Source organism: Myodes glareolus, chromosome 14, assembly GCF_982192425.1.
Source record: "Myodes glareolus chromosome 14, mMyoGla1.1, whole genome shotgun sequence".
Lineage (NCBI taxonomy): Eukaryota > Metazoa > Chordata > Mammalia > Rodentia > Cricetidae > Myodes > Myodes glareolus.
In genome coordinates, this window is record NC_142039.1 from 24,304,185 (window position 1) to 24,317,677 (window position 13,493).

A 13,493-nucleotide genomic window follows, 5' to 3' on the forward strand; every position below is an offset into this window, starting at 1 on the left:
TCTCCAATGCCTGGTAATGATAAAGGGGTTATAAGTGTCCTACTTTCAATTCACTACATCAGTATAAAGAGAAGCTGGAACAGTTACAAAGAAAACTATCAAAAGCTAGACTTGTAGTTTAATATTAGAATACTTGCCTGTGTGTAAAAGGTCCTAAATTTGACCATAGACACTGAAAAATATGGGGAGGGGGATGTATTGCCCAAATGGCCTTAGGACTTAAATGTGAAGAAGTTAAGACAATGATGATAATGGTGAATATGGTGTCTGCCAAGGAGGAGTTTCTATGACATCATTAGTAAATTGAGGATGCTACCTCATAAAGGTGGCAAAATAACACATATTCCTATTATCCCGAGTACTTCTTCATTTTCCCTCCCTTACATTTTAGTAATGCATTCCTCTCCTTTCACTCCAGCAAATATGTATGCATATAAATGAATTTTTATACCCACGAGAAAATGAGCTGATTTTCCCTCCTTCTGTTTGATTTATTGCCTTTTGAAAAGTACTCACCTCCCAAGTGGCACAAAAATCCACTGTGTCCAATAGCAATTTCCCTTTTTCATCTACTGGAAAATCAATATCCCCTGGCTGGAAGAGAAGGGTTTGTTAAAGAAATCTCACAAAACACGTGTCTCACCTCTAGTAATGTTTTTAAGAATATCCTGTGATAGCCTGACAGAAAGCTTACTGATTGAGCACTGGCCTCTCTTTCAGAGGACCTGGATAAAATTGCCAGCACCTACATGGTTGGTCAGAACAATTTGTAAGCAAGCCTATGGGGCCTAGTGCCATCTTGTAGTCTCCAAAGACACTACTGCACAGACATACAAATAAAACATCAGAACACATTAAACAAGTATTTTTTAAAAAAAAAATAACATTAGGAATATCTTGGAAATAATATGGTAAGAAAAATAGAGGAAGTCTATACACTTATCTTATCTTATACACTGTGTTTAAAAATATAGATATGAGGAGTTGTAAGACTTATCTTTAGGAGCCCTGTTTTGTTATTCCCTCTTATGTTGTCTATAGAAATAATATTTTAAAAATTTCATATATTTTCCTTATGATTTTTGAAATTATACTATAATTGCCTCATTTCCCTTCTTTCCATTCCTCAGTCTAATACCTTCTATGTATGCTCCTGCTGTCTCTCAAATTTATGGCCTCTTTTTCTTAATTTTTATTACATACAAACACACACACACACACAAACACACAAATTCCTGCACCTAAATAATATTTTCAAACAACAAACTGAACCTTCCTAGTTGACTTTTATTTTTTTAAATATTTATTTATTTATTATGTATATAATATTCTGTCTGTGTGTATGCCTGCAGGCCAGAAGAGGGCACCAGACCTCATTATAGATGGTTGTGAGCCACCATGTGGTTGCTGGGAATTGAACTCAGGACCTTTGGAAGAGCAGGCAATGCTCTTAACCACTGAGACATCTCTCCAGCCCCTTTGACTTTTATTTTTTGTCTACTCCTTCTTTTGGAAAAAACTGAAAATGATTAATATTTACTGGAAGCCTTGCCATTGCATGGCCTTGAATGCCAGCAAGAATTTATGCCAATCCTGTCCCAAGATAAATAATAAATATAAATGCCTGTGGGCCAAAGGGCAGGCATGTGAGCCAAGGATGGACAATTGGAACTGTGTGCAAGATTGATTGTGATAAGAAGAGATGCAGAGAAGCCACAATGTGACAAAACCTTGAAGCTGAAACTCTCTTGTGCCACATTTGCCACACACACAAAAAAAGAAACAAAACAGGGACAAGACCCAAGCAAATATCTAGTAGCATAAATAAATGTAAAAGATGTGTAAAAGCATGTTCTCTGGAAGTTACTTCTAATCTGATTCTGACCATTTCTTGGATACTTCATTTCATAATCCAGTAAGCACTTTGTGGAACCTACTTGAAAAATTAGCAGCACAAATTTATATGAAATTGTAATAGAAACTTGTCTCAACGATCTATAGAAATGATATCCATGACCCCAAGAAAATATATGTACATTTGACAAAGAAATCACCTACCTTCATTGACACTGGGTAATGCATAATGTAAAGGTCAACATAGTCCAGTTGAAGCTTCTTCAGTGATTTTTCTAAACTAGGCTTGACCAGCTCTGGCCGAAAGCAAGTACACCAGAGCTACAGAAGTTGAAGAATGTGTTGTGAACAGTTAATAGATTGCCCAAACATGCAACTTATTTATCCTAATACTAAACTATTTTTGTACTTGAAGGAAAGTTGTAATGATTCACTTTAACACAGGATTTACATTACTCATACTTAACAATGTGAACTCAGTTATATATTTTTGTTATTGTTAGCTCAGTTATTGAACAATAAAAAGAAGTTACTCAAGAAATAAAACACACACTACTAATAATTTCTAACAAATAATTTAATTTCATAAAGATTATAATCTACCATTACTTTATCTCATTCATTTGTACAACTGACATCTTTAACCAACTTCTGATCAAGTAATATAATTTTAACTTCTTTATATATCTTTCAATAATTTGCCTACTTGCATGCCATAAAAACTCTACCTTTGTAGTGATGAACATGTCTTCTCTCTTTACAACACCAGCTTTAATATTGCTCTGAATGGCCTGTCCTATCTCCTCTTCTACTTGATATGAATGAGCAGTATCAATATGGCGGAACCCAGTACGTATAGCTAGGGTGGCAGCCTCTAGCGACTTGCTCTTGTGAACCTAAAGGAATAAACAAAACAGGTTTTTAGAGATGCATGTTCTGAGTAAGCTTAGATGGGACTTTGCTAGACAAGAAAAAATTTGTTTTTTTAAAGTCATCCTCAGATTACGAGGCAAGAGCATAGTCCTCTGAACTTGAAATCTTACATTCTATTCTATAAAATGAATGAATACCCAAGAAATATTATACATAGCACAGAAAAATAAACATCTCCACAGGTTCCATGTTTGCTTATTTTTTTTGTCCCACACTTGAGGCAATGAGCCACAATCCATTTTCTTGGAGTTTCTTTCCTAACTAAGAGTAAGAATTTCATATCCAAGAACCTCTTTATGCCCACACAGTCCTGGTTAGTTACTGGCACTGATGAATGCCAAGCTCACACGGGGTTCAAATGTTTGCTTGAAAGTCACACTCCATTCATGTAGAGGGCTTACTAAGCAAAATGAGCACAAGGAAGTCTACTTGGGACAAAGCACAATTACATAGACACTCCTTTTTGACCCCAACTAAGACACTGTCCCAAAAGGATGAGAAAGCAAAGATCTCAGATAACAAGCAAGGCTAAGCTAATAATAGGAACTTGGATAGCTAATAGTATCCTATGTTTGTCTTTCTGCATAACCATTCTCTTTATATGACATATATAAATGCTATCAGGAAAAGAAAACCTACCCTATGAGTATGCTCTCATTAAGAATAAATTGCCTCGGAGTGGTGAGTTGATTCGGGCCCGCAGCAGGGGCCCGGCGAGGGGGAGCTAGGACTTTCCCCGACCCCATAGACTCCCAGGTCAGCCTGCCCTGCTGGCTCCACCCTGCAAGCTTCCCCGCCAGCCATCCCAGCTTCCATCCAGAGGGCCTTCCCGAGTGGTGAGTTGATTCGGGCCCGCGACAGGGGCCCGGCGAGGAGGTGCTAGGACTTCCCCGACCCCATAGACTCCCAGGTCAGCCTGCTCTGCTGGCTCCACCCTGCTAGCTTCCCCACCAGCCATCCCAGCTTCCATCCAGAGGGCCTTCCCGAGTGGTGAGTTGATTCGGGCCCACGGCAGGGGCCCTGCGAGGGGAAGCTAGGACTTTCCCCGACCCCATAGACTCCCAGGTCAGCCTGCTCTGCTGGCTCCACCCTGCTAGCTTCCCCGCCAGCCATCCCAGCTTCCATCCAGAGGGCCTTCGGAGTGGTGAGTTGATTCAGGCCCGCGGCAGGGGCCCGGCGAGGGGGAGCTAGGACTTTCCCCGACCCCATAGACTCCCAGGTCAGCCTGCTTTGCTGGCTCCACCCTGCGAGCTTCCCCGCCAGCCATCCCAGCTTCCATCCAGAGGGCCTTCGGAGTGGTGAGTTGATTTGGGCCCGCGGCAGGGGCCCGGCGAGGAGGAGCTAGGACTTTCCCCAACCCCATAGACTCCCAGGTCAGCCTGCTCTGCTGGCTCCACCCTGCTAGCTTCCCCGCCAGCCATTCCAGCTTCCATCCAGAGGGCCTTCGGAGTGGTGAGTTGATTCGGGCACGCGGCAGGGGCCCGGCGAGGAGGAGCTAGGACTTTCCTCGACCCCATAGACTCCCAGGTCAGCCTGCAGTGCTGTTTCCACCCTGCTAGGCTCTCCCGCCTGCCATCCCAGCTTCCATCCAGGTACAAATTTCTATATTTCTCCCCTCCCACTGAGGCCATAAAATTTCCCCAGTTCAGCTGCCTTGCACACTGGGCCTGCTCTGTAGGGGCATCCCGGAAAGAGGGAGTGCCTGTGCTTCAATACCCTGCCTGGGGAAAGGTAGGCATTCTATCAGTGAACTCCCTGCTCAACAAGGGAACCTGACCCGATACCAGAAGTTCCAATAGAGAGCATTTGATCGAAGAGATGGGCAGACGCCAAGGCAAGACCTCCTCCAACAATCTGAAAAACAACATGCAAATATCAGATCCCAACGACCCTACAACAGAAGGATTTGAACACTCTAACCCAGATGACGTGGAAAAAAGTGCCATTATGAAAGCAATAGAGTCCCTTAAACAGGATATGAATAACTCCCTTAAGGAACTGGTCGAGAAGTATAACAAAAAGTTTGAAGAAATGAGTATAGAAATGGATGAGAAATATAACAAAAAGTTTGAAGAAATAAGTAAATCCGTGAGTGATACCCTGAGAAACCAAGAAAAAACAATCAAACAAGTAAAGGAAACAGTCCAAGAATTGAAAACTGAAATGGAGGCAATGAAGAAAACACAAAACGAGAACCGGCTGGATATGGAAAACCTAGGTAAACGAGCGGAGACTACAGAATCAAGCATAACCAATAGAATACAAGAGATAGAAGAACGAATCTCAGATTCTGAAGATACCATAGAGAAAATAAATGCTCTGGTCAGAGAAAACGGCAAATCCAACAAATTATCTTCACAAAACATTCAGGAAATCTGGGACACAATAAAAAAACCAAATCTAAGAATAATAGGGATTGAAGAAGGAGAAGAACTGCAGATCAAAGGCCCAGATAATATATTCAACAAAATTATAGAAGAAAACTTTCCCAACCTAAAGAACGATATTCCTATGAAGGTTCAAGAAGCATACAGAACACCAAATAGATTGGATCAGAAAAAAACATCGCCGTGCCATATAATAATCAAAACACAAAACATAAATATTAAAGAAAAAATTTTAAGAGCTGCAAAGGAAAAAGGTCAAGTAACTTATAAAGGTAAACCTATCAGGCTTACACCGGATTTCTCTATGGAAACCATGAAAGCCAGAAGATCCTGGATAGAGGTACTGCAGAAACTAAGAGACCATGGATGCAAACCCAGACTAATATACCCAGCCAAGCTATTGTTCACTATCAACGGAGAAAACAAAATATTCCAGGATAAAAACAAATTTAAACAATACGTAGCTACTAATCCAGCCTTACAGAGAATATTAGAAGGAAAATCACTACCGATGGAATCCAACATTCCCAACACGGCCTACAATAACTCGAACATCTAGCGACCATTCACAAGCACAAATCAAAGAAGAAAAACACATACACACTACTACCTAAAAAAAAAAAAATGACCGGAGTCAACAACCACTGGTCATTAATATCACTTAATATCAATGGACTCAATTCACCTATAAAGAGGCACAGACTTAGAGATTGGATACGAAAACAGGATCCAACATTCTGCTGTTTACAAGAAACACACCTCAACCACAAAGACAGACACTTACTCAGAGTAAAGGGTTGGGAAAAGGTTTTCCAAGCAAATGGACCTAAGAAACAAGCGGACGTGGCCATTCTAATATCTAACAAAATCGACTTCAAACTAAAATCAATCAGAAGAAATGGAGATGGACATTTCATACTCATAACTGGAACAATTCATCAGGAGGAAGTCTCAATCCTGAATATCTATGCTCCTAATATAAAGGCACCCACATATGTAAAAGAAACTCTTCTAGAACTCAAGGCGGTCATCAAACCACACACACTAATAGTAGGAGACTTCAACACTCCTCTCTCACCAATGGACAGGTCAATCAGACAGAAACCAAACAGAGAATTGAGATACCTAGTGGAGGTATTGAATCAAATGGACTTAACAGACATCTATAGAACACTCCACCCAAATAGGAAAGAATACACCTTTTTCTCTGCAGCTCATGGAACCTTCTCGAAAATTGACCACATACTCGGTAACAAAGCAAACTTCCACAGATACAAAAAAATATTAGTAACTACCTGTGTCTTGTCAGATCACCATGGACTAAAATTAGAATTCAACAACAATGCTCCCCCCAGGAAGCCAACAAACTCATGGAAACTGAACAGTCAACTACTAAATCACCCCTGGGTCAAGGAAGAAATAAAGAAAGAAATTAAACTCTTCCTTGAATTTAATGAAAACAAAGACACAACATACTCAAACCTATGGGACACTATGAAAGCAGTGCTAAGAGGAAAGTTCATAGCACTAAGTGCCGAATTAAAGAAAGCGGAGAAAGCACACATTGGAGACTTAACAGCACACTTGAAAGATCTAGAAAAAAAAGAAGCTGATTCACCCAGGAGGTCTAGAAGACTGGAAATAATCAAACTGAGGGCTGAAATCAACAAAATAGAAATAGAGAAAACAATCCAAAGAATCAATGAATCAAAAAGCTGGTTCTTGGAGAAAATCAACAAGATTGACAAACCCCTAGCCAAGTTAATCAAACGGCAGAGAGAGAACATGCAAATTAATAAGATCAGAAATGAAAAGGGGGACATAACCACAGACACAGAGGAAATTCAGAGAATCATTAGATCTTACTATGAAAGTTTATATGCCACAAAGTTGGAAAATGTAAAAGAAATGGACATTTTTTTAGATAAGTACCATATACCAAAGTTTAATCAAGAACAGGTGAACAATCTAAATAGACCTGTTAGTCGCGAAGAATTAGAAGCTGTTATCAAAAATCTCCCTACCAAAAAAAGCCCAGGACCAGATGGTTTCAATGCAGAATTCTACCAGAACTTCCAGGAAGAGCTAATACCTATACTCCTTAACGTATTCCGCAATATAGAAACAGAAGAGTCATTGCCTAACTCCTTTTATGAAGCTACAGTTACCCTAATACCAAAACCACACAAAGACACAACCAAGAAAGAGAATTACAGGCCAATCTCACTCATGAACATCGACGTGAAAATTCTCAATAAAATACTGGCAAACCGAATCCAAGAGCACATTAGAAAAATTATCCATTATGATCAAGTAGGCTTCATTCCAGAGATGCAGGGCTGGTTCAACATACACAAATCTATCAATGTAATCCATCATATAAATAAACTGAAAGAAAAAAACCATATGATCATCTCACTAGATGCTGAAAAAGCATTTGACAAAATTCAACACCCATTTATGATAAAGATGTTGGAGAGACTGGGGATACAAGGATCATACCTAAATATAATAAAAGCAATATACAGCAAGCCGACAGCTAACATCAAACAGAATGGAGAGAAACTCAAAGCCTTTCCACTAAAATCAGGAACGCGACAAGGCTGTCCACTCTCTCCATACCTCTTCAATATAGTGCTTGAAGTTCTAGCAATAGCAATAAGAAAACATAAGGAGATCAAGGGGATTCGTATTGGAAAGGATGAAGTTAAACTTTCGCTATTTGCTGACGATATGATAGTTTACATAAGTGACCCCAAAAACTCTACCAAAGAACTCCTACAGCTGATAAACACCTTTAGTAACGTGGCAGGATACAAGATCAACTCCAAAAAATCAGTGGCCCTCCTATACACAAAGGATAAAGAAGCAGAGAGGGAAATCAGAGAAGCATCACCTTTCATGATAGCCACAAATAGCATAAAATATCTTGGGGTTACTCTAACCAAGGAAGTGAAAGACCTATTTGACAAAAACTTTAAGTCTTTGAAGAAAGAAATTGAGGAGGATACCAGAAAATGGAAAGACCTCCCCTGCTCTTGGATTGGGAGAATCAACATAGTAAAAATGGCAATTCTACCAAAAGCAATCTATAGATTCAATGCAATCCCCATCAAAATCCCATCAAACTTCTTCACAGACCTTGAGAGAACAATAATCAAGTTTATATGGCAAAACAAAAAACCCAGGATAGCCAAAACAATCTTATACAATAAAAGAACTTCTGGAGGCATTACCATCCCTGACTTCAAACTCTATTATAGAGCTACAGTATTGAAAACAGCTTGGTATTGGCATAAGAACAGAGAAGTCGACCTATGGAATCGAATAGAAGACCCAGATATTAACCCACAAACTTATGAACACCTAATTTTCGACAAGGGAGCTAAAGGTATACAATGGAAGAAGGAAAGCATCTTTAACAAATGGTGCTGGCATAACTGGATGTCAACCTGTAAAAAAATGAAAGTAGATCCATATCTATCACCATGCACAAAAATCAAGTCCAAATGGATTAAAGACATCAACATTAATCCGTCCACTTTGAACCTGATAGAAGAGAAAGTGGGAAGTAGTCTACAAGATATAGGCACAGGAGGCCTCTTCCTAAGTAGGACCCCAGCAGCACAGACAATAAGAAAAACAATGAATAAATGGGATCTACTGAAACTGAGAAGCTTCTGTAAAGCAAAGGACACTGTCAGTAGGACAAAAAGGCTGCCTTCTGACTGGGAGAAGATCTTCACCAACCCCTCATCAGACAAAGGTCTGATCTCCAAAATATACAAAGAACTCAAGAAACTAGACACTAAAACTCTAATTAACCCAATTAAAAAATGGGGTACTGAACTTAACAGAGAATTCACAACAGATGAACTTCGAATGGCCAGAAGACACTTAAGGTCATGCTCAACCTCCTTAGCGATCAGGGAAATGCAAATCAAAACCACTTTGAGATACCATCTTACACCTGTCAGAATAGCTAAAGTCAAAAACACCAACGATAGCCTATGCTGGAGAGGATGTGGGGTGAGGGGAACACTCATCCATTGTTGGTGGGAATGCAAACTTGTGCAGCCACTGTGGAAATCAGTGTGGCTGTTTCTCAGGAAACTGGGAGTCAACCTCCCTCAGGACCCAGCAATTCCACTCTTGGGAATATACCCTAAAGATTCCCTAACATACTACAAAAGCATTTGTTCTACTATGTTCATAGCAGCACTATTTGTAATAGCCAGAACCTGGAAACAGCCTAGGTGCCCCTCAATAGAAGAATGGTTAAAAAAAGGTGTGGAACATATACACATTAGAGTTTTACTCAGCGGTAAAAAACAATGACATCTTGAATTTTGCATGCAAATGGATGGAAATAGAAAACGCTTTACTGAGTGAGGTAAGCCAGACCCCAAAAGAGGAACACGGTATGTATTCACTCATAAGTGGATTCTAACCATAATTAAAGGTCTTTGAGCCTATTATTCGTGATCCTAGAGAAGCTAAATAAGAAGATGAACCTGATGAAGATTATTTAGCTATCCACCAGGAGGTAGGAAATAGACAAGAGTCCCAGGTAACCTCGGGTGCATGGGGGGGTGGGAGGGTCGATGGAAGGGGAGAGGGTTAGAGAGAAGGGAGTAGGGGAGGAACGGGGAAAGCTTGGTGGCCTGGGATAGGGGGGGGGGGAAGGAAGGATGAATATGGGATCAGGGAAGAATATATTTCAACTAAGGGAGCCATTTTAGGGTTTACAGGAGACTTGATTATATACGGGATCCCAGGTCCAAGGAGAGATCCACCAGATTGCTCTCTGGACAGAGGAGAGGGTGCCTGAATCGGCCGTGGCCCATGACCATACTGATGTATATTTTGCTTATCACCATAGATCCTTCATCTGGCGAAGGACGGCGATACAGTCGGAGACCCACATTGGAGCACCGGACTGAGCCCCCCCGAGGTCCAAATGAGGAGCAGAAGGAGGAAGAACATGAAAAACGAAATCAGTACTGCGAGGGATGCTATCACCCACTGATACAAGGGAACGGATCTGATGAGAGTTTACCAAGGCCAGTTGGACTGGGACTGAACGAGGACGTGATCTAACCAGATTCTCGGAATTTGACCGGATTCTCTGACTGTGGCTGGCCCGAAGTCTTTCTGAAAAGCCATTGACTATGACACTGGGACCTGTTTCCTCTACATATACTGGATTTTGGGGATCCAGTCTGTTTGGACACTCACCTTCCTGGACCTGGAGGGAGGGGGAAGGAACTGGAACTTCCCACAGGGCAGGAAATCCTGACTGCCCTGGGGGATGAAGAGGGAGGATGAGGGGGAGTGGGGGGAGTGGGAGGGTGTTGGGAGGGGGGGGCGGAAATGGAAACTTTTATAATTTAATAAAATTTACTTAAAAAAAAGAATAAATTGCCTACATCATGTTGGATATTATTCATTTTGGGTATCAGCCCTTCCATCCAAAGATATTTGCTTTAAAAAGATATGACTGGAATTAAATCTAAAATCACTGCCTCAACTGTAAGATTCAGATAAAGATATGACAGTTCTTTTATTACAGAATTTAAGGTGTGGACTGAAAAGATGTTTCAATCGATAAAGTGTTTACTAAGAACTCTCAGAAACTTAGTTCATCCCCCCAGCCCTCATGTAAAAGCAGAGTATGGCATGGTGGCACACACGTGTAATCCCAGTGCCTGGGGAAGCAAATTCAGGGTGATTCCAGGATGTCACTGGTTGGCCTTCTAGCTGAAACACTGAGTTCTAGACTCAGTGGGACAGCCTACCTCACAAAAATAAAATAAGAGCAGTGGAAGAAGACTTTGACCTCTGGCATACACAAATACACTAACACATATTGTCATACAACATATGTAAAATGTAAAAAAGGAAATCAGACTGCCTTTTGAGTATTTTAGTCATTTCTGCACTTTTTTCATAATAAAACACAGTGACTGAAATTCTAGATTGTACCACCTTCTCTGAATCCCAGCTCTGACTTAGCTAAGAATAAAAAATCACTCTGTGAGTTACCAATACTGATGGTTTAACAGGACCCTTGAGACCTGTTGCTGTTTTTCTTTCTGTCACTTTGTAAAAGTAATTAATCCAATATATATATTGGATTATATATATATATATATATATCCAGATTTATCTTTGTAAATATGTATATATCTAATAGGAAGGAAATATATGAGTTTGAAGTTAAGAGAAGTGGTCTATTGTCTCAGAATTTAAAAGATTCCGGAAATTTAGAAATAAGAAATTCCCTTTAGCTTAAGAAACAGTACACCTTGATAGTTTCAGTTCTGGAGACCACCATGCTGTAAACCCAACATGCATTAATGAAGACCAATAATTCACACTTATCTTTACTAGATCCTCTTTCCCCCAATCATAAGGATGTATTATAAATTCCAATAATTTTCCTACAGTTCAGAGTTTGTTATGGGGGACTTATTTAGTTCTAGTGCTGCATTCACTGTGTGGTGCAAAAGTTTACCCCAAAACAAAACTGAAGTAGTCCTCATATACTTGTATCATGCAATACTACCAACAGACACCCTGACTTACCACACTGATTTCCATGGATCTTGCATTCTTAAAAGGGAATATCATGCTGTGGATTGTAGGCATAAACAGAGAAGTCTCTCTCACTTCAACTAAGAGCACTGATAGGTAATCTAATGTCTTCCATCTCTTCTATCCAACTGAGAAACATAGACATAGGAAGAGCATAGTGCCCAGAATTGTTATGTCATGGATATATCCCTTTAAGCCCAGAGCTCAAAGCCTGAAGACTCATGCTGAGTTCACTCTTAGAACTGACAGACTCCAAACCATAACAATAAACTCATAGGCAGGTCTGTACCAGAAGAACAAATCTAAGAAAAAAGAAAAAAAAAACAGCCACATTCAGCCAAGACCAGAGAGCCTCACCTCTAGCAAGAATAACCAGTGAACATAGACAATCTTTCTCCATACCCCTAAAGTCTCTGACTAAATTATAGTAAATGTCCAAAGGCTTCTGAGTCATATACCCTGTACTTACATCACATAAAATACTAATACCCGTCCTCAAAGAAACTGTTCAAAGAGTTAAGCCTTCCCTTTATTCTCCATTAAGACTTCCTCCCTACTGGCTCACAAAGAGAAGCGCAAGCATGCATAAGACCCTATTCTGACAGAATTCTGACTCAGCCTATCTAGGGAAACAGATTAGTCTCCCACCCACAGCCACTGCTCCAATCTCTATTAAATAGGAATAATAAACAGGTTGGGATTCAATCAAGCCCTGATGTAGGCCAAGCCTAAATATCTGCCTTCTTGTACATAGAATAGGTTTAGCCTGGAAATACTTACCCCTTGGGGTTTATAGGTGCCAAAACCCAGAGCGGGAATGAAGTGGCCATCGTTTAGTTTGACAGACTGCTGTTTGGAACTCATGGCCTGTCACTCCTCTGCCTAAGCACGTCCTGAATGTTCTGGTGCCCTGAAGTGGAAATTGGGAAACATTTTATATCAACTTCCTATTTAGTGACTAACAAGTGGCACTCCCATTCTGGTGGTTAGCCATTCCTACATCCTGGCTACTGTTTAACCATTTCTACTCCCTAGCAAATGATTAACTAGTGCCATTGTTTGCACAATGGTTAAGCAATACTACTGTATGCCTACTGTTTATGTCCTACTATTGACTGTCTAATGGACAGGCAGCAGAAAGGGGAAGGCAGCTGTAGCATGATTTCTAATTGATCTTTACAATAAAAAACCTGGAGTCAGAAATTAAGGGATGAAAGCTGAATTATCAGAGAAGGAGAGGCCCCAGCCACTAATCCGACCTCCATGAAATCCTGAGAACAAATGGGTTACCCTATCTCTGCAAGTCCTAAAGCTGAATACTGACTCTATGAAACTTCAGACTGAAACCTCAGCTCCTGTTTCATCCAGCGTTATTCTTTCCACCCACCCTTATCACTTCCAGTGCTGAGAATAATATTCTGAGCCACCACCACTTGCTTTTTTTCTTTTTTAGACTGGATCAATCTCATGAACCAGGTTAGCCTTGAACTCACAAAGGTCCATCTGCCGCTGCCTCCCAAGTAGTGGGATTAAAAGTATGTGCCCCTAATGGCTGACTCTCTCACAGGGAATGCTAAATACCCACACCCTGTGCCAATATATTGTATGTCAGCCATTGAAAACGATATGCAAGCTCAATCAATAGTTGCCATTATATGGATGATATTTTACTAGCATGTTCAGATGTAGATACCCTAGAGAAAATGATTGAAGAATTAAAGA

The 13,493-nt window shown here is 40.4% G+C and overlaps 1 protein-coding gene across 1 annotated transcript; it reads right to left on the reverse strand.

Annotated features, from left to right (window-relative positions):
- Positions 1–372: 372 nt before the first annotated feature.
- Positions 373–12,717, reverse strand: LOC146891954 (aldo-keto reductase family 1 member C13-like). The gene is made up of 4 exons (XM_085699187.2): positions 12,552–12,717; positions 2,583–2,750; positions 2,059–2,175; positions 373–594 (listed from the first exon to the last, which is right to left on the reverse strand). The coding sequence occupies exons 1-4, from the start codon at positions 12,633–12,635 to the stop codon at positions 388–390; spliced, it is 576 nt and encodes a 191-aa protein (XP_085555313.2). The 5' UTR covers positions 12,636–12,717; the 3' UTR covers positions 373–387.
- Positions 12,718–13,493: the final 776 nt, after the last annotated feature.

Bases quoted from the DNA above. Each gene is read 5' to 3' on its own strand.
- LOC146891954 (XM_085699187.2), bottom strand. From the start codon at position 12,635: ATGAGTTCCAAACAGCAGTCTGTCAAACTAAACGATGGCCACTTCATT. The intron at 2,751-12,551 runs GTAAGTATTTCC...TTATTCCTTTAG, and splicing joins GCACCTATAAACCCCAAGGG to GTTCACAAGAGCAAGTCGCT. The intron at 2,176-2,582 runs GTAGAGTTTTTA...CAACTTCTGTAG, and splicing joins ACATGTTCATCACTACAAAG to CTCTGGTGTACTTGCTTTCG.